Here is a 22,632-nt window from a genome sequence, read left to right as displayed (position 1 = left end):
AGGAGAGAGTAAGAGGAAACACCAGAATTAAAATATATTAACCCTGCTCCTCATGAGACAATCTCTAGTGCAATAGTTCAAAGAGGTAATGCAATACCAAGACTAAGACTTTCATTAAGTTAAAAAAATACTGAAAAGACACTGTATCTTTTCCCCACTTCCATGGGAAAAAGAATTTGCTGCAAGACCACAGGCAAAGATGGTTCTTCTCTAATCTTAGAATGATTAATCACCACTGTTATAATCCTCATATTGTGCTAGCACAGAATGTTCCTTTCATTAACAACCTTGCATTTTTTCCAGGGGAAAAAAGCCCCCAAAAACATTCAGCAAACACCTGAACATAATGCTGCTCCTACCTTTTCCATTGACTTTAAAGGAATTAAGCCCTTAAGAACAGAGTATCCTAGAGATACTGAATAAGGAGTAACATGAACAGAAAAAGAAGGAAAACTGGGTAAATAGCATCTTAGAGTGAAGTGGAATAACTGACTAGACTCATGCTTTGCAGTATGCTAGAAGTGGAGTAATTGAGCAGCTCAGGCCTTGCTTTACGCTAAAACTGCACCTTAAGGAAGAGCTCCATTAGTCTGCACGAGGGCAGTGAAGTAGTAGGTGCAGGAAAGCTTACTGCTCAACTGCTGGCAGATAAATACGGTGCCAAAATAACTCCACAAATCTGAAGACAACTTCCTTTTCAAAATCAATTATATTTTGAAAGTTGGGATTGAAATGCAGTCAGCCTTGAGTAATTTCATACAAATTTATGTTGATACGCAGTAAGGTCCTACACACATACATATGGCACTTGCATTCAGTCTGCAAAATTAATGATTTATGTACTTACTTTGACCTGAGGGTATGATTTTTTGTTCTTTTCACTAGAAGCACCAGGAAGTCCACCATGTGAAGGCCCTTCACATACGTATCGGAAACGAAACCCCCTCTGTGGAAATAAGGGAAAAGAAACTTGAAAGCTGTTTAGAAACAAAACTAAATAAAAAAAAAAAGCACACGCACGCACGGGTGCACACGCACACACACAAACAAGACTTGCCCAAACAGCCCACAAACAAAAAAGTTACTGTTCACCCCTGAAACACTGAGTGCTGGCTGACAAAGCACCACTGAACTGTAGCCCTGGAGAAACTGTTCTATTCTCACTCTTACACACAGCAGCAACCCGAAATTTTTCTTCCAGGAAGTGAAGGTATTTTGAAGCAAAGATCTATTTATACTCTCAAAACAAGATAAAAATTAAAACACAGAGAATGCAAGAGCAGATACTCTTTCTTCCATTATTGCTGCTAGGTAGAGAGAATTGAAACTGCTAATAATCAAGGAAGTCCAAAGCATCATAAAGAAAAGAACAGTGATAAAACAGAAATGCTTCCTCCTTCTGGGAAGAGCATGTGAAAGCTGTATCTCCGAGTGGAGTCCAGAAACAGCACAAAAGCTTCAGGGGACTTTGAATGGCTGGGTTTTCATCTCAGCTCCATAAATAGAGGTCTGAATATACTTCAGGGAACTGCAGGATATTAGCAACCACTCTAGAGTACAGCTGTCCATTTATTCCATTTTTATTTGTAGGAAATAACATCCCCTTTAATTTACAGGGTAATCTATAAGGCACAAAAGATGCAACTCTTAAGCAAATGTATTTGGTAACTCTAACTCTACTTAACTCTATTATTTCAGGTGGCCTCCAACTTTGAATACTTTCAGATCTACTCTCCAGTCCTGCAGTTTCTGGCAAAATCCCTGTCTTATATAGCGCTCCCAGTGTCTGTCCAAACAGCACCAGTTAGTGTTGTATCCTTCGTCAAGAATCATTCAGCTTCTTTCTAATAGTAGACAAATCTGAATTCAAAGTCTGTATTAGCTGACAGTAAACAACACGGTTCAAAAATTGCTCTGTAATCATTAGCTTAAATACCTATCTCACTAAAGCCTTTTCAGTGTAAAAACTTGTTTCCCAGGCAAATGGAAAGATCTGACTTTTATTCAGATACTGACCAGACAATGTAATTCACCCTTAAGCATGTATGCACCTTCCTACGGTGAACTAAGTGACCAACTGTATTGCAAGTGAAATGCCCGGCTATGATGAGCTTGAACTCAAGTCGTCCAAAAGGCAAGGCAACCTCTGCAGTCACGACGCATGAGACGACCCAGTCTCTCTTCACCTCTATGCCTTTGGTCCAACAGATCCAGCAGTCATCTGTGTGGCCTTACCCTGTCTATTGCCCTTGCTATCCTAGCTATGTTTTCACACATACAGTCTTACTCCCCCTCAGCTGTCGCTTTGCTCCAAAAATGATCACAAGCACAGCACTCTGCTGACGGACCACTCTCACCACCCTGTTGTAAACCATTGCCCAGCTTGCCACATGGGTATTCCACTACAGGAGCTGCTTGCCAAGAAGTCATGCATGGAAACAAGGTTTTCTCCTTAGGCACCGCACACTGTAGGCTCCGCATGCAAAGACACGGCCTGATTTGGGATGAACTAAAACAAGAAGGAAGAGGCAGCGTATTCTTCCAGGAATTCACAGTACACTGCAGTTTCACCTATGACCGTGAAATGTCCCATACTCAAGCACAGAAATGTCTTTGGTGTGTGGCTGAAACAATGTTCTCTACCACCTCCTACAAGGAAGATTGGGTTGCGGCATGCTTCTGCAGAAGACCAAGCAGAGGATGCGACAGCTTCTAGTCACCCTCGTCCCATCTACTTAACAGCTCCATAAGGTAGGATTTTATACAACTGACTGGGAGAGGCAGGAAACGGGTCTCCACGCTGTAATAGCTTAAGGAGGAATACTTGAATTGCTGATGCCACCAGCTGAAGGGGAACAATACCCTGGCATACTTCAGGGCAATCTTCACCCAGCAATTACTTTGTACATCAGTTGCATGAAAACTAGTCAGTGCATTGGGATGACTTTCATACTGTCGGAGGAGCATAAGTGTGTGTTTGCTACACAGTCACAAAAAAGTTACATTCAAGCATTTATCTTCATTTTTCTTGGGTTATTCAAAACAGCCAACTGTGACAAAAGGAATCTCAAAGGACAACAGAATTTCTTTACGATGACAAAGCACAAGTCAAAAGTTCCTGTAACTTAGGAACAGAACGAAACATTTTTATTTTTTCTTTCATGTGTTTCAAGAAACATGAAACAAATTATAAAAATCTTCCATGTTTGGTCTAACCATTTAGTTTCAAAATACTAGGGTACTGTAAGAGTCACTTTTAAGATTAAGAGTCTACACTTAGCAAGACTTTTTTTTAAAACCCTCAGGTTTTGTTTTTTTTTTTTTTCTTATGACACTTCCAGAGAGAGACAAAGATGAAAACAGAACAAAACAGGAAATGATTTAACTACAAAAGTGAGAGGAAAAACTGCTCATGGTTAAGTGCCACATTTTTAATGAGAGTTCAACCTCTTCAATACTCTTTTTTTCTCATCTTGTCATAATTTTATTCAAAGCTAAATATAGTGACATAGCTACCTTAAAGATTTTCAAAATACAGTGTTGTTCTTACCTGTTTTGGCTGTTCTATGATTTGAAGATATGGTCCATCTGCTAACATAAAAGAAAGAAGAGTCATAATAGAAATTATATTTCTGTTACTATGACATATAAGTTGCAGGGGTAAAACTGATGTCCTTAAATGTCTTGAGATAAAATTTTTAAAAGCACCTAAGCATCTTCAGAACTTAAATGTTAATAACTAATTTAATCACTTGGCAGTCTGTCATTTCCAACATTCCACAAGACCAATGGAGTAAGAAGGGAAGGATTAACTCAAAGAAGTTAATTTTAGCTCAGAGTGCCTAAATGGGCAACTCTGATCACTCAGTTAAGACTCGCAAGGGTGAATGAGAACAGGATCCTCCCCTTTCCACTGACAAGCAGCCTGGCCTTCCTGAGCTAAGGTTAACTTTTGTATTTAAACCCCTTGGGCTCTAAATACTATACTCAACAAGCTTTTGGCCCTAAGGCTTCCTACTGAATAGGTGCTTTTGAAAGTCTAGAGGCAGCCAATGGGAAGCTCTGAGGTATGGGAATATAGGAGGAATTTAAGCTGTCTCAACATGCCCTAACAGTCAGGACTGCTTTTAAAAAACACCCTGGAACTGAGACGACTAAACAATTTACATTCTTTTAATAATTTCAGATACACTTTTAAATACACTGTTCTGCTGTGCCTCTAAACTGAACACACTCTATTTGACTACAGATGCAGACTCTATAGAGATCCACCTTTGAGCACGATGCCAATACACAGGACAATGTTCTATTAAAATTCTATTTGTGTCTTTCAAAGAAGCCTTCCTTAAACAACTTTCAGTCTTGCACCACTCCCTGAACAGTGGCTAACTTCATACCACAAACCTCATTCAAAATTCACCAGTTTAAATTAGCCTTTGAGCGGGCCCTAAATCCAATGAAAACTTGGTGCCACCAGAGTTAAGAATTCATCATCTGATCAAAGCTCAGCTCCAAGTCTGATGGTTTAGATTATTTACATCAAGAAGGAAAGCTCTCTCGGTGCACAGCTGTGAAATACTACTTAAAATGCAAGCCACTCCCCAGTCTGAAAACTGACAGTTCTGAGAGGTATGACTTCTTTCCCTGGCTCTTGCTAAGCAGAGAAGAAGATTCAGATTTCAATGCTAAAAATTCAATTGTTATCAAAGCAGATCCCAAATGACAGCTTCACTGTGAATACCTACACAATATTTTGCCAGCTATATTCCTGTTGGAATTATGTATCATCACTTATACTCTATTAAAGGTATTAATGCTAAGGAATCAAGCAAGCTCACTGGGACATGTGAAACCTCCAAAGCAGACAAGCCACAGCTATGTGGCAGAGCCTGCAAGCATATAAAGCATACCGTGGCCTGCCAACATCCAGGTGTGATCTGCCTCTGAACAACTGCACCATCTGCAAGTACCATGCCATCCAGCTACCTCAACTAGGTAGTACTTGGCTTCAGCACAGAACTACATACTTGCATCAACTTTAATTTGCCAATAGGCCTAATGTTCACTGATAATTAAAAATGGCAGAGGATTCATTAATGTGTAGTTTGTAGTATGATTACATGCATCCTTCTCAGCTCCTCAACACAACTTCACTTCAATAAAATAGACCTTCATGTCTTTAGTCAGCACAGGTCTTAACTGAACAGGTTTCTCTCAAAATGAAAGCTTTGGTAAATATGCTAATTGATGGAATCGGTATTTTGCTGCTGAAGTTAGCTGACTCAGCAACTGAATTAACTTCACGTCAAAGTTATATTGCAAATGTCAGTCACAACAATTTCACATATAAAGATCATTTGTTTCCCAAGTCCAACATTCTTCCTGTGAAAAAGTAAACAGTGCTACAATTAAAATCTTGAAGTCATGCAAAACAATTGCCTCAAGACCACATACACATCATCTTACATTAGAAAGCATGAAAAACAGTTTGGACTTCAGAAACTTTAAAAGACAGTAATATTTAGCTTTGGTGTGGTTTTATGTTTCAGTTTTTGTCTGTAACATGGAGTCAAGATGAGTCAAGTTGGGTTTAAGCATGGTATCAGCACTTAAATTTAAGAGCTCTGTTCACAGACATCTAAACCTCTTCATGCTTTAGGCATCTAATATTTTATACTTTAACAATCCAGAGGCCTTGTATCTTCTGGGCACGGGCAGAAATAATGCACCTAATATACCACTATGTAGTTCAACTTTCAACCAAGCCTCCAGGGCAAGATCTGCCAAGTAATTGTTCTTTGGCTGTTCTCCCCTTAGGAATTCATTTTCAAGGCATATACTTGGGGTTAGTATGGGCACAAAATACTACTGCTTTCTCTTAAACGTTAGCCAGAAAAGGAAGCGCTCTTTTATCCAACAGCTAAGTGGCTGCAGCAGTCCCCCAGGATGCAGCAGGTCCAGGTTCCAACTTTTCCTCAGCATAAGGAAATTCACACTCCTAGGAGAGGGATATACACTATATTGGCATATTGGAAAGCTCAAGGGGAATTGTTCTTACTGCTGAAATGGTTTCACCTTGCATGGCACTTGTGAAAACTCAGGAAAATGGAAAACTTAGGACTGCGGTTCTTATGCCCCCTTGGAAAAAAGCTTATAAAAAGCATACAAATATACTGATTAAAAAAATCAAAATATCTTACATACTAATACTAGGAAAGTGCAAAAAAGGTGCAATGTAAATGTACAAAGGCGAATTAGATACCCATTATCATTAATCCAGATTATATAAATCATATACCAATGTATTTAAAACAAAATTTTGTGAGGTCTTATTTTAACCTTCGGGTTTTGTGACAAAACATCTTCTTTTTTACAATGACTAAGTAATTCCCCGGTATAGCGTCTAAACAAGGTCAAAGTAACAGTACAGAGAAGGCACTCTAATGCAAGGCACTTAATTACATCTGCAATGCTATTTAAAAATAAAGCAGCAATATTCAAGGTAACTTCCAAGCATAAATGGCATGTTATTTTGACTATTATAAAGGATTTTACTTAGTGAAAGGTCTCATATAGCTATCTTCACTAAACTCTAAATACTTTCCAGAAGTACATTAGACAGAGAGCCTAACATTGGTTATGTGTGGTTCCTTCTTTCTCTCTCTCATCCTTTCCCATGGGGAAAAGAAAAGATGTTTAGTGTTTTGCACAGGGAAGTTTTTAATATTTCATTTCTATTAGTAGGCATGTCTGGTCTAAGCAGACAGCAGGAACCTGAAGATGTACACCTTGTAAGAGGAAATAATAATGACAAGATTTGTGATGATCTTTTGCACCTCTGTTCTAGGCTGGAAAGTTGCTTGCTTCAAGTTCTTGTTTAATGAGCAACCTTTTAAGTGTTAAACAACCACAAGAAGGAACGCTACTTAATGCATAGCTTAAGTTCTACTTTTGCCCTACAGAGAGGCTGAAGCAGCATACAGTCACGGAGCTGGCCTCTACACAGGGATGAGACTCACACTTGCCAAGAGCCAAGTTTTGACATGAGCACTCCTCATGATTTGCCTGGCACTGCTGCAGTCAGGAGGGCTAAGAACTGCAACTAAAACATGCAGTCCTCCAGCCTGGAGGGTGTTTGGTGCAGACTGCCACATCCTGGGTATGCTTCAGTGCTTCCTTTTCTGTCTTCTCACCTCAGTTGCCACAGACCGACTCACATCCCACTGCCTCCCCTCCAGCCTGAGTCACAGTCCCACTTCCCCACGTCTTCTTCAACTGCTACATTTCTTCATTTTCCTTCCTGCCTGAGTCAGAGGCCCTCCTGCATCTTGACACTCCTACCACTTACATTCTTTCTTCCTCTTGACAGGCCTCACCCTGCACACACACTTCCCAAGGGAGCACCCATCTTCAGCTGCCTCTTGGTTCCTTCTTCCCATCACAGCAAAGTCAAGAAAAAATGGGTCTGTGAGATTGGTGGGATATCCCTGCAAACCTAGCAGCACCGTAGGACTAGTGGGGTCCTTTATCTAACAGCTTACCTAGCACCTGATGCCATTCAATTTAACGTGCAACCAGCTGTGGTCAAGTCCACCCCTCACCTCCTCTCTGTTAGTGGGTCCCCCAGAACAAGCATCTCACCCTTGTAATTGTGTGTTATTTTGCTCTGTGGACATAGATGAAAATGCTCATAGCCTCTAGGTTTTGACTGTTAAATCCAACACCAACCCTCTTGTGTCCATCCTGGCAGTGGTATACCTTGCTGCTAAAAGCTCAGACTCTAGATCTAGTGTCTTATCCTTCCTGAAGCCTATTGTAGCATTTGTATATCCTCCCCCACAGGGATTCACCCGCACAGGAACACTCTCTTGCATCTCAGCTCTGCAGTGTTCAAAGCATGCTGTTTATAGTAAGCAGCACACGGGCTTTGCTTAACCCATCTCTTCCCTCAGTTCACTCTTCAAAACACCAGCACAGAATATCTAGAAAAAACACCAGAAGCAGCACGCAAGTCTGCTCATGCTTCTGAGGACTAGGGCCACTGCTATGGGACAGGGAAATTGAACACTCGTCTAATTTTTGGTGATGGTCAGGCTTCCTTGAATCTCTTCCTAACATTATCTCTCACTGAAAAAATATGAAATGAAGTTTTTTTGTGAGTGCCTTCTTTTTCCCTCTATGCCCTTCTCATTTCTCAACAGCAAGCACCACAGAAGGTTGAGCAGAGGAGGTTTAAGAAATATCAGAAAACTGTAATTTTAGCAGCTTCCAGGCAATACTGTTCAGCTGCTGATGGCCCTGCTTCAACTTCACAGGCTTAGTCTGACTGCAATAAAAAAACCCACAACACCTCAATGCCAACAGCTAGTTAGACCAGAGCCTCTAAAAAACAAAACAATTAACCAGTTCCCAAAACCATCTTTAACTGGCACACAGACTGCTACGTTACGTGGTTGTAGATGGCCTTGTATAATCAGGAGGAAGTAAATTACGAAATGCTTTGCTCAGAGCTCTGCTCATTTCCTCCTCCATCACTTTGTCCCTCCACTACACAGTAGACATCACACTGATGCATATCTGCTTTTACACCACCTAAATACGTGCCATGGATAGTGTTCCCTCCATCCCCAATGCCACTGAGGATTAGTACCTAACTCTCAAAGGCAGGATACTTCCCAACGAGCCAAAGAACAGGCTGACTTTGTGACATACTGCCCTTGCTGCTGGTGGTGTTTTAAACACACAGCTCAGTCCTGCAGTTTGCACTCTTAGGGCACTTGTTATAGATACATCCTTTTGTCACTAAAGGCATGCAGAGACTACTTCTCTTCCTAGATTTAGATGTAAAAGTAGAACTTGAACCACTTAACTATCTACTACAGCTTTAGAACCAAAATAACCAAGCCTAATTTTTACTTAAAACTGACATACGTGAGATAGAAAAAGTGAGCGAAGACACTTGAGCACTGACAACCTCATCGAGAAAATCCTTGTCCTGACATCTCAAAGGTTTTCTACTATTACTGTAAATATTAACAAAACAGTAGAATATCTATCATCAGAAAGTCCCCAAATTCCCCAGCTATTTGTTGATTCAGCTACGCTGGCATGATACGGCAATCCACAGTTACATATTAAACCTGCCTGCCAATGTAGTAAGTATGACATTGTGCATTTATGAATGCACAGATTGAAGGATGTAGGCACCACACCAAATCATGTGCAACAATTCATGTCTTTGGTTCTTTCTGTTTAAATCATCCAACTGTCCTAGAGAAAAATCCTTTTTCAAACACTTATTTCGCTTTCTCAGTACCTCGGCTGGAAGAACTTCTGGAAAATCCTGCATGAATTTTTAAATGGCCTTGCTGAGTAGAAAGAAATCATTAGTTCCTGCTTGGAAACAACCAAAGCATAATATATAAATTATTATATTACCTTATAACTGAAGAGCTAGTCCGCAGTAACAACACACCATAGTTTCAAGCAGGGGAGGAAGTAAGCATTATAGCGATACTACTCCAGAAAAAAAATCCCTATGGCATCATCAGATGGCATTGAAATTATCAACTTTTTCTAAATCTTATGATTAACTTTTTGTTTGTGATAACCTGAAATCCATGATCCTTTATTAAATCCCATTTTGTACACAGGGTACTTGCCACCTATAGTGCAGCAGTAGACAGGAGCAGTGCCATTAAAAAAAAAAAAAAAAGCCTTTTTCAGGCAATTTTGCAAATTAAAGATAGAGCTAGACTTAGCCCAATAACAGTTTTCTGTGACTCCTGAACTGAGTGAGTTCTTGACTTCCCCACATGGTTTTAAAAACAGCTGTTTTCTAGTTTAGACAGGACATAGATATCTGAAAATCAGTTTTATGTATCTGAATAATTTGTATGGAATGAATCTGGCATGAGGAGTAGAGAGCAAGCTTAAAAGGTACGTGTAAGAGAGATAATTATGGGGAAATCAAAATTCCAATAACCTTATTTGTTCCACAGAAACTCTGTGAGAACAGTGAAAAAAACCCTTGGTATACAATGCACAAGCCCTTTAATCCTACACAGATGAATCTTACTGACCAAATTTATCTGCCTTAATAAAAACACACTGCAAACAAATGATTGCAACATTAATTTGTTGGATGCTTGTCCATATTTGTCAAGAGCTTTGCTCATCAGAACATTTTATCCTGAAACAATTATCTATATCATATGTGTTCCTTGATCCTTCCTTGCTACTATTCAGTCAAGAAAACTGAAGTATGGTTTAAACCAGGAAACACTGAAACAGTAAGCATGCCTTAATTTTTATTTTAAAAATCAGCATTTATTGTTACTTTAGGGTGGAATTTCACCTATGAAGTAAAAAGCTAATTGCTTATTTCATTTTACCCTTCACTGCTGTCAGGTGTATCAAATATTGCAAACAAAAGTGATTTGCATTTTCAACAAAAGAAAGCAATCTGCAATACAGAAGATACCATCTATATCCTGATACAACAGAGTCAAACAGATCAACAACAGAAAGTTGTCATGTTAGAAGACATTAATAGCTATATTGGAGATATATTATTAGAGATACATATTAAGAAAAACCTCATAGGCTTAAATAAATTATTTCCTTCCTCCTTTCACATCAGCTATTCTAATAAACTAACCAGGAGAAACCGAGTTTTCTAAATTCAAGCGAGAAGGAATACTTATAAAGAAATTCAATAAGCAAAACCAGACCAAGGTTGATCAAGCAGCTAATACTGGCTGAGATACAACACACTTCTATTTGATATTCCTGTTCTGGAACCATACTGGAAGAACTGCATATCAGACCTTTGCAGAATACTATTTGCTTATTTTCAGTGGTTGGTTGCAAAATTTGACTCTGAACTTTCAAACTAGCATTATTATTCAGGAAATTGTCAGGTACTTTTAATACCAGACTGCCACTTCACAGGAAACAGAGAAGTCACTGAGAAGGAAAAACAGATTCGAATGATACAGGAAGCTGAATATACTCTACATTTTATTAGTGAAAAACAAGCACCTTGAGAATTATTACAACAAATGAAACACCGTTCAAAAAAAAAAGGTACCTGTTGCACTCTGCAAACTGGCAATACAAACATGTAGGTCACTGAAGATGCAAATTTAGAAAAAAATACAAAATAATTTATAAAAACAGGTCACTCAAAGCTCTTTGGTCACTCAAACCGTTTAACTAATTGAAACGTTCAGTTTCTGTACAAGCCGAAAGAAAATCAGATTTGCCTCACTGTTGAAACTTTCATTTTTATTAAAATTCTTTTTATTAAAAGTCTAGTTGACAACTTTGGGATCTACTATTATGAAATACAAGAGTGTAAACAAAGAAGTCTCTGAAAAGAACTTCACAAAAAAAACAAACTGGAAGAAACAGCAGGACAATAGCACAATCAAATAGCAATGGATCCTACCTGTTCGTAGTGGTAAGTCTGAAGTGATGTAATTTGTATTATTAAATAATGCATTCATTCCCATTAACTGATCCATTGCAAACATCTATATTGAAAGAAAATATACTCTTCATTACTACATATATATAGAATTTCATAAAGCATCTATCAGCAAAGAACTTCAAAGTTTTCTGCAAATATTAAGACTGCAAGCACCCCAGTGCAGTACGTAAACATTTTATATCTATTTTATTTTTGCTGGCAACAGCAGCACAAGCAAAGTTGATAGTACTGACCAAGTTTCACCAGTATCATGAGACCGCACTGAGCTCAGCACAGTTTCTAAGCATGTATTTTGCTTGCATGCACAAACAACTATATATTCAAAAGAGCTTATATGGTAAATTCTGAAAATCTGACCCTAGATGTCTCAGTAAGGCCCAAGGCCTTACTGAGAACCTGTGAGTTTTCATTTCCACTTCTGTGATTAAACCCCACCAGACTACATTCTTTATGTAAATATATTTACAAGCTCTAAAGCAAGAAAACAGTACACCCAGGTTAAAGTTTAATTTTTTTTTTTTGAACACTGACATGTCTTAACTCACTGTAATTATTGTCGGGTATAAATCTATTTTCTTCCAAAGTGGAGCAAGCATAAAGGAGAAAATAGTTTCTTTTGGGAAATTAAGGTGAGTAGAAATGATCTGTTCTTCACTCAAACTTTTCGCTCGGGCACCATTCTCACAATTCAAATGAATCATGAAATGACCTAATGAGATCAGGAAGAGATTCTGAAGAGCTAGGCCTACTGATGTGTGTGAGTGAAGGAACATTTTAGTCATCATTGTCAATGCAAATTTCACAAAAAATGATACGAAGGAGCCTTTTGGGGCATAAGGGGCTCTATTTTCAGGTAAGTCCAATGTCCACCACAGAAGAGATTTCAGAGCAAGTGTCACAGGCATAAATATGAGTATTTTTTCCATCGCTTCCTTCAGCAGGCCTAGCTTTCCTTTTCATTTCAGCCATTTCACCAGTGGCAAGGCACTTCACAGGTCACATAAAAAACACCTTAGAGGAAAAAAACCCCTAGATTTCCCCAAACCTGATTTCTGCCAACAGCTAGAATGCTTTTATATCTCCATGTTGTTTAAGCCTAGGAAATGACAGGACAATACGAGAGGAAGCCAAAACAGAGAGCTAGGAGACAATACAGGGATATTGAAAAAACTCAAATCCACTTACTTGGGGATCAGACACTCCCATAATATAGGAATCTTCTCCTGCCATTTTAAGTCCTGAAACACAAACACATGATCAGAACTCTCATTTTTTTCAATGTACAGCAATAGAGAAACTTGAAAAGTGTTAGAGTTAAAAGCCCCATCTCTGACCCTTCTTATTTTACTCATAACGTTAATGATTTCTAAAACACTCTTAAAATTCCTCAGTATTTGCAAGGGGCAGGCTAAGGACAGGATAGGCTACAACTAAGATTTTCCATTGCCTGCTCCCAAGCAACTAAAAATTACAGTCAAAGTCCTGAAGTCAAAACTTATTTAAAATCAGGAATTAATTTGTTTCTGTCTTTGCTGTGACTATTCTGCCATTAGAGTTTAGGCAAAATCATTATCATAGTTTAGCAAAAGCAGGACTCTGCATTTTTACAAAATAAAAAGATTTCTGAGCATTCATGAATGAACCCTAACAGTTTTCTTGTGAAGTATTACTAAATGCAAGATAAAGATGCCTGAGAAAGAACATCCAATATTTTTTCTTTAAATAAAAATAGGAGTCAAACTGACTAATTTTGGACAACTTTATTTCCAGAGGTCCACAAGTGCTTGGCATCCACAACAATTCAGTGCTGACAATGACAATTATGGATGTACAACATACCTAACCCTCTCTCACGGGTCTACATGTAAATGCTGGACACTGGGAAAGTTTAGCCTGGCTTAGTTTTCCTGGGGCCAGCAGCAAGCCAGTAGCAGAGCCTGGAAATTTTCTTAGGAATTTACTAGGTCTGTTATAAAAGATTAGTGTTATTTCCTTTCACGTAGACATTATTGAAAGAATTACAATTTCACTTATGTTGATCTTACTAAAAAAGGCTCTCCAAGGGAACATCTGAAAATAAGTGTAGTGACTATTTCAAGAGACTCACGTCTGCATGCAAGCAGACACTTCAAATAAGGTTAATAACTAATAGAAGACAGAAACATGTCACTGGCCCTCACATTCCACCACAATCAACATGAGCCATGTTTTCCAGCAGAGCAAAGTGAACTGTGAAAACCTACTGCCCTATGAAAGAGAGTGGCAAGCGATCGGTAAACCAGTAAAGAAAAACTGAGTCACTGTGTACCTTTCTAGAGGAACTAGAAAGGCAAATATCAAAAAGAAAACTGGAATACTCGGGTACTTCACTTTGATAGAGGCTCAACTCAGCTTGTTAACAAGGTCCAAAGACAACATATAGTCACCCATCCCACACAAGTAGAAAATGAAAGAAAATTTAAAATGGAGAAATAGGAGACACTTAATACCCAGATGACTTCCAGGAAAAAGAGGTCCATGAGGACAAAATTATTTTTTAACCTAGAAAATAAAAGTACTCCCCTGTTTGTAATTCAATTTTAGAGAGAAATATTTACTGGGTAGTACTTATTTGTAGTATTTGAGCAAATATCAAATGACTGGTCATAAGATTTCAGCCAAAAATGAATAACACATATAACAAGCAGCCATAGTCGCCCATGCTGTACTTCATCACCTAATACATCAGGATTTCAGCAAAATAAAAAATACCAGTCAATCACATTATCTCACAGGCACATTCCGCAAAGCCTTATTTTCATCAATAATTTGCTATTGTTATTATCAATCTTTATGGAAAAAAGTCAACATACAAAACACAACAAAACCTTCAGCATACAACAAACTTTACTAAGATGTTTTTATTTGACATTCCATTCCATAGAAAGAATATAACCCTCATCACCAGTTGACAAGTTACTGAAATCACTGAAATAACCATAATTCAGTTTTTGGCAAATACTTCCCAGTTAAAGGTGTAGATATTACAGAAAATAATCTGAGGACCTCAACAGCCAACATTTTTTAGGAAGCATCAGAAAATACCCACCCTGCTTATGCACACTGATTAGGTAACTGTGAGTGCAAATGACAGATTTCTTCTGCATAAACAGTATAAAAACTGGTCCTAAAAGTCTTGTTTTGTGATCTCTCATATTAATGACTTACTACTTCATGAGTCACATATGCAAAATTGTGTTCCAAAATACCTAAAGTACCCAGGTAACACAGTAAATATGTTTGTTCAGAAAAAAAAGATTCTGAGGTGCTAATATGAATAGCATCTGCCCACTTGCCTGTTTGCTAAATGTATACTTCCTTGCAAAACTTCCAAAGCATCTCACAGCTTTTTCTGCAAGCCCGATAGGATAAATTTAACAGCATGTTCCATCATCTTTGCCCTATTCTAGCTTCTCAGACTGCATCACCCTCACTCCAGCAGAACTCTGTGGGAGAAGGGCAGTTCTCACACCTGCTACGCTTCCTGGTCACATTTACAATTCTACAATACTGACTTCAACAAAGTGGAAAAATACTGCAGAGGCAGTTTTTCTGAAAACCTTTCATTTAAAGTACTTTGATATAAAAATTAGAATCCATATAGAAATAAAACCTACATCTATCTGAATCAGTCATTCAATTTCACCTGATCAAAATGGCCATTTTCTGGCTTTTTGGCTGATGCAACGAACAATGTCATGAGAGCAAAACAGCAGTTGTTAAGATAAACGTTACACTCAGAAGCAGCACGTATGTACTAATTTCTAACCAGGTATTAAACACAATCTCTCTCTCACCAAAAGCGCAGGTGTCTCTTACTCGAGATCTTTTGTGTTCAAGAGTCAGCTGCAGTGTTTGGGGGATAGGTTAAAGACATTCTCTCTGGCTTGAATGCTAAGCCAGTTTATTATAAACACACAATGGTTTAGATGTGCAAACATATGCTTTTGTGTATGTAAACTGACACTTGATTGCCTTTTCAGGGCCTAGACAAAAATTAACCCAGCAGTTTAAAATGACCCCTCTAGATGACTGAAAACACTCTCAGTTTCACTGTATGTTTTGTCCTCTTTCAAAGCCAAACAACAAAAATGTTCCAGGATCCCTACCTCCAAAATAGAATTTGTTTGCTTAGGATTTATTTAGTTAACAAACCCCTAAGCATCCTCCTCTTACAAGAAAATTGGCGCAAACCTAGGGAGTCAATAACATGATTAAAAAACAAAAAGGCACTTGCAGAAAAACAAACCCTAGCATTAACTGTATGATTTTTAATTGGCCTCTTCCCTTATTGCTTCAGTTTCTAAGCACCTTTCCTACATGCATTAAGTGGTTAGATTAGGATCTGCCACGAGTAGCTTTGTTCATTCTCTCTTTACATGACCTGTATTTTGGGGCAGAGATTGTTTTTATCCAAGCTGTATTTGCTGTTATATGCATCTTAGAGAAGTCAGGTCAAAACCACCTCTCTCTCATTTGAAGATGACTGGGATTAAAATTGCTTTGTGGAAGTTTGTGTTACCGTATATGCCTGCTTCCCACATAATCTCCGTTTCCCACAAACTGCACTGTAAACTTGCATCTGCGATAAAAAAATACCCCTATACCTGCAGTCCACAATCAACCATGACAGTCTCCACCCTGGAGATCGTCTGAAGTCTTTCAGATAGTGGGGCACAGGAAACTAAACATTTCAACTCTCAGTATTTTTCAGTGTGAAAATTCAAAGGTGTGTAAAGGAACGTCATTTAGCTCCTAGCGCAATGGGAAAATGTAAAACCCAGCTAAACTTATCCAAAACCACACAGCTGTGCCTAGGACTGTAAGTGTGCATGCGTGTGCATATGCATGTGTGCAGTATTCCTTTCTCCCCACAGCGAGTCAGTTGCCCTTGTGAAAAAGGTTAAAAAAGGAGAAATAGAAAAAACCTGAGAAGACATATATATACATACACATACATGGAAGATGATGGGGTTGCACCAACCAACTAAGGAAACATAATGGCAGTTACTTTGCATCACTACTCCTCCTTAATAACCAAGTAACACCAGGTACAAGTAGGCACAGCTAGAAGAACACAAGTTCATTTATTGTTTTCTGAGTATTTGTTTTAAAGCTTCAAAAGGATCAGACATTTAAAATGGAAAGAACATAATTAATGTAGGAATGCTCTCATCCAGGAACAAGAATTCTCATTTCTGTTTATCTTGATCATTTGATTTCAGATCGCTCTCCTGCTGTTCTCCAACATCCACTGCATCTAACTACTTTTTAAAAACAAAGATAGGTTTCTCTAGCCAACTTTTGTTAGCCCCCTGATTTTTTGGAGTCCAGATCCTTCCCTCTACTGTTCCTCTTCAACTTTCCGGCCTGAACTGAAAAAATGAGGTAAACTATTTTCCTCTTTGATACCAGTATCCAATCCAATACCTACAGAGAATGGGACTTCTTCCTATTACCTTTCTACAGATAAGCACAACCCGATGCAAATTTCATCATCTATGAGGAATCAAGCTTTAATGTTTCATTCAGATACTAATAGTCCAGTTATTTCTGAAAACATTTACAGACATCTCACCCAGCAGCTGCGTGCCTTTTAAAAAACTAAGACTTTAAACTTCATTCTTTTTCTTTCTAACTTTGTTCTCCTACTGGCCTGGCTAAAAACCTGAACCGTATATATACTAACAAATTAGGAAGACTTCTTATTCCTCCAAGTAGGAAATAAAATCATTTGAATATTACCCTAAATAGTTGAACAACCTCCCCCCCCCAAAAAAAAAAAGAAATTTGAGCTTTAGTGCCCCAAATCTACCTATTCATGTTTCATAGCGTATCAGTGCACTTACTGATGAAGCTAACATTTCACAGGACCAGAAAAAAAAACCCAAAACATGACATACATTTCCTTTCCCAGACCTTCAAAGAGAGACACGGTAAGCAGGTCTCTACTTCTAATCTATGTTCTTTGAATATAAACATATTTTTTAAAATCAATTTGGAGAGATGAAGGATGAACAGTGTCACCAACTTCTCTACACCACAAAGACCTACCTCATCATAAAAGAGGGTGATGCCTGGTGGAAACTCTTATCAGCCACTCATGCCTTTTAGACTTTCTGTACTTTGAGCCAACCAAACAAAATAAAAGCATAAAAACTGATGTGACAGGATGCCCATTATATCCTCAGAAAACCAATGCAAAAGAGTAGCATCAGGGTATCTGCCTGCTGTTGTGTTTTAAAATACAAAGAATCAACTCATGCTTTCTAAAACTTGTCCATTATTTTTTAACTAGTTCAGGACAGAGATTGAGTTCAGGACAGACTAATATTTTATGGAAGAAGGTTTGATTATAGCCCAGATCAGTTTAACAGGATGGAAATTAAGGCATATTCTGTAAAAGGTACACTGAAGATATGTACGTTAGTGAATCATCATCTTTATTACCCAGAGTTCATTATACCTGTGAACTGGAATTATTCTGATGATTTAAATAAATTTCTATGTTGAAGAACGTCCATCTCTTACTTATGAGACATTTTACATCAACCTCTTCTCACCTGTCAAGGCTTGGATTCAGAAAGCAAGCCTCAAGACAACAAACTCAACTACTACACTCCAGTTGACTTGATATATCGAAAGCACAGTTCTTTCTGCAAATTTTCTAGCAGAGTGCTTTTTCTCTTTAGCTTGGGTAAAAATAAACTTCTTTAACTGGACACTGAAGGAAAGTCATGAAATTCACTGCGATTATGCTCTTAGCCTGTTTATTTTGCTTATTAAAAATAGAGAGGAATAAAGATGAGAGGCAAAGACATTTGTGTTTTATATATTATATTGTAAGTATATTTTTGCTACATCAGGGCTATAAAACATGGCAGACTATCTGATTGCAGAGAACTATGTTTTTAGGAACAGCATCAAGTTCTCTGAAATCCTGTAGCAGCTACGAAATACTGAGGTAGAAACAGTAACTGTTGTACTGTACAGCCTCTACAATGTGTTTTACCTGGTATTGTTTACTTCTTTTAGTGGCAACTGTCCATCCTTAAGCCTCACTTTTCTATCCTTTGCAAAACCTAATCTGTATAGAGACAATTGTTTTAGAGATCAGCATTTCCCAAATGAAGATGCTGGGAAATGTATTGTGCAATAGACACTGTGAGTTGCTGGGTCATGGCTGGAAGCAGGACAAGAGCTGCTGACATGATTTTGGCTAGAGGACAGAGCAGGCTGCTCTGACAGAATGGAGATACTGATCCAAGATGTTTAGTCTCAAGCCTTCATCACTGCAGTACCTTCAAAGTCAGGATGCTGCCCATCCCTTTCAATGCTTGGCCTTTTCACCTTAGCTCCGGCCACCTCCTCTCAACTTCATCCAGCACTTCATTTCCCTTGTGACTCAGCTATTTTTCCCAAAATACTGGGAGCACAGCTCCAGAGAAAAAACCTTTGGTGCAGGATATATTTTTAGAGAAGCACAGGGAGGGAAAAAAGTAAGTTTGAGAACTGCTATTTTCTATCTCTGCACAAAATAGCAGGCTTAGGTCTTCTGACACTTCAGAGGACACACAAGTTGGGTCATGAACCTACAGTAGTTACATGGACAACCCTTAGCTTAAGCTGTACATGTCCTTCTAACCACTTTAATTTTTTAAGGCTGAATAAAAGATGCTTTTCTTAAGAAAAATAAATCCCATTTTTGTTAAAAGCAATGTAACAACAGTGGGAATATTATACAGGCAGGATTCCAAACAGTTGCTGGCATTTTGAACACATATTGTCCAAACCTGCTTAAAGCAGGTCTACACAACTAAACTCTAACAGCTGTTTGCTACCAGCACCTTGTACTTCCATTAACTGTTGCCATTAATGAAGCAGCTGCAGATGAAAATTTTCTGGAGGGGGGAAAGAGAGACATCCCCTTCCCAAATACTAATCAAGCAAAATCTTAACACAGAAAAGGTTTTACCAATGGTTATTTTATTTACATTGTTCTCAAGCACTCATTTTGATTGCATCCACTTTAATAAATTATACTGTTTCTTAAGTGCCCAGGCAAAGGCTAAGACTGGACCAAATATTTATCATTTAGATGATCACTGTCCCGATGCACAGTCGGGAAAAATTGGGAAAATGCAAGCTATACACCCATACACGTTTTTCTTTTTAAAATAAAAGGAAAAGAAAAAAAGTGCTACAGACAGCAAATCCCTGGATTATTCAAAATAAGATGTGATAAACAGCTGTAGTATTCTGAAATATACAAAGTAAATAGAACCAAAATAGTAAGCGAACATCATGCGTCCTTTCACTCACATTATTGGTGTAGATCTCGAGCACAAACAGTAAAGAAAAAGCATTTTAAAAACCACAGAAGTGATTGCCAACTCGCTCAAGTTGACAAGGAGCCCCATCAACTATGTTTCTTTGAAGGGATTTTAACTCAGTAATGAGACAGATTTGAAATTTGAAGTTTGCCTTTAAATGTTAAAAGTTTACTAATATTTCTTCTCCCATCTATGACTTCAATACTTGGGGGTGTAGGGGGCTGTTTTAAGGAAACTGTATTCTCAGTACAAAACTCAACAATGCTCAATTTCTGCAAAAGCAGCATACGGAAGTTGTGTTTTTTACTTTCCTTCAGCTGCTACAAAGACATGTAATCTCTGAATAAAGATTTGAGTGTAATTTCTCAGCATACAAGTGAGAAAAGCTTTGTGCAGAAAGGCATTTTTATCAAAGATACTACTTTCCTCTGCAGACTTTTTCTCATCTGTAGACTGTTGCAGCTGCGATAACACTACATAACCCTAAATGACACTGTTTGTTTTTCTAATATAACAACATGGATTGCCTCCTCTTGTTATTAATTAAGCCTGCTTATTATTTCCTGTTGGGTGGGACCTGGGAGTTCTGTCTGTGTATTTTTAAAATTAAAAACCTGTTAAAGTTAAAACTTTCAAATATTTTTAGTCATGAGTAGATGCATTATTGGACAACAGTATAAAAACTACAAAACATTTAGGAAATTAAATCAATGACAACTATTAAAGAGATTTCAGAAGTGTGATGCTCTGAATCAGAATTGTTGGGTGCAGAATTAATGTAGGAAATCTAGACTCAAATTTATTACACCAGATAACTACCAAATTTGAAGAAAAATTCATAGCATGAGGAAATTCACTTGGCAAAGAGTAACAGGACTACATGAATGGTTGCTTTATTATCTTCACAAACAGAATTTTTGTGTGTTTTGTTCTTTTCACAAATGTCAAAGTAGTGAACTAATATGACAAGAGGAAACACTAAGATGTCATAAACATATAAACTGTTTTTCCAAGATATTGTTAGAATAAAATTAGAATGTTTTTGTTTAAACACATTCAAAGCAACTTAAACCAAAGGAATAAACAGTATTCAAATATATGGCAAACATACTCTGGCATATATATAATGCTAAGTATACGTAAAAATACTGAGGTTCAACACCGCAAAACAACCATAGTAATTACACTGTATTTTAGCCATGTGGGGTGGTAATGCTACTTGAACTAACCGGAGTATCATGTTAAAATGCTGTTACTTTTTCCTACAGATTAAAAAGAATCACTGAATGTTCTTTAGAAATAGTTCTAGTTCATACAAAGCTGTTCCTCAAAGTCAAATTTTAACTTAAAAAGCCATACATACCCATTTTGTAAGCCTTAAATGTAATGAATCATCAATATTAAACAGCAAACCTTTTTCCTTTTTTTGGGGGGGAAGAACAGCATTTCGGAGAAGCCAAGTAACAAGCAAACCCAAGATTTCAGAGGTCCACTTCACATTAGGTTTGCTGTACCACCGGGTACTTTCACAAAGGTTCTGGGGTCTTACTGAAGACAAAGTCCCTCATTTCGTGAACAACGGTGGCAGAAGAGGGCTCAGAAAATAGCAAGGCCTGTTACCGCTGCAATCACAAAAGTGAGCTAAGGGATTCCCAGTGTCCTTTTGGTTTCGAACAGCCACTGAAAACGTAACATGACAGAAACGGTCAGTTAAATAACACCGTGAGTGGAACCAAACAGGTAGAACTGAGTCCAGCACCATTACAGTTATACTCTAGGTTTCAAATCTACAGGTGCAGAGTGGTTACTAAGGCTTACTTTTCTTGTTTTTTTACAAAGAAATAGTAAAACTCCTGCAGCCTCAATTTGCTACAGTAACCTGTGATATAACAAAAACCACTCAGACTAAACTGAGACCCAAAAAAACATCTGCTCACTTTGTTTTTACTTCATGTGTGTTAAAATCCGTCCATAAGTGTTTAAATGGAAATATGATCTTTAAAAGAAACAAACAAACAAACAAAAGAAAACCCCAAACAAAAAAGCAACACCACACAACTCAGACCTACTTTGCTCTTGATCTATTGATACCAGTACAGTTTGCTTGGAGGATGCAATGAAATACAGAGGTATTTTAGTTTAGCTAATTCTGCATTTTACATGAAAAAAAAAATCTGGCACTGCTTTTCAAAAGAACATAAAAGTTGAAAGGGGGAAAAAAATGCTAGTAGTAGCAGCAATAGTAGCTTCCTCCCCACACATGGTCTGTCAGCTCCACCTAAATCCTAAACAAAGGATTTTACCTTGAGACTAGAATAATTTGAAACATCTTTTAAGGCCTTACTTCTGAAAGTGTCAACAGTGCTTCAGGAAAATACATATGTTTAAATGAAAGCACTGAAGAAGACTCAGTGAATTACTTCTATGCTCAAAATTAGATGCAAACTTAGTGCCTGACTGACCTAAAGGCACAGTTAATGACAACTCGAATTATGATCTTATCAATGTAGAACTTCATAAAAGATTCACAGCTTATTTAAAGGACATCAAATTACAACTTCCACTTCTAAAATATCTGTGTCAGAGCTAAAAGTCACCAAGACAAGGAATTTCTTTTTCATTATTTGCCTGAAACATTCTCTCCTCTCTGTTTTATAATAGCTGTGTTATCTTGTGTCTGAGAACCGAAGAAAAGCTATCAACACGTTGGAAAAAAAAATTTAACCTAACTTTAGAGTTTTCATTAGTTGCTTAGAGAAATGAGTA

The 22,632-nt window shown here is 37.8% G+C and overlaps 1 protein-coding gene across 1 annotated transcript in view; it reads right to left on the bottom strand.

Moving 5' to 3' along the window:
* NFKB1 (nuclear factor of kappa light polypeptide gene enhancer in B-cells 1) overlaps nt 1–12,729 on the bottom strand; it is a 48,156-nt gene extending 35,427 nt beyond the window's left edge. Inside the window, exons 1-4 of the mRNA XM_009327039.1 lie at nt 12,680–12,729; nt 11,453–11,537; nt 3,551–3,591; nt 848–946 (exon numbers count right to left, since the gene is read on the bottom strand). Coding sequence (XP_009325314.1) covers nt 848–946; nt 3,551–3,591; nt 11,453–11,537; nt 12,680–12,724 — 270 coding nt within the window. The 5' untranslated portion in view covers nt 12,725–12,729. The remainder of the gene's footprint in view (nt 1–847; nt 947–3,550; nt 3,592–11,452; nt 11,538–12,679) is intronic.
* Nucleotides 12,730–22,632: the final 9,903 nt, after the last annotated feature.

Source organism: Pygoscelis adeliae, unplaced genomic scaffold (assembly GCF_000699105.1).
Source record: "Pygoscelis adeliae isolate BGI_AS28 unplaced genomic scaffold, ASM69910v1 Scaffold87, whole genome shotgun sequence".
NCBI classification, from domain to species: domain Eukaryota; kingdom Metazoa; phylum Chordata; class Aves; order Sphenisciformes; family Spheniscidae; genus Pygoscelis; species Pygoscelis adeliae.
Note: the sequence above shows the minus strand (reverse complement) of the source record. Positions and strands in the feature narration are given on the sequence as shown.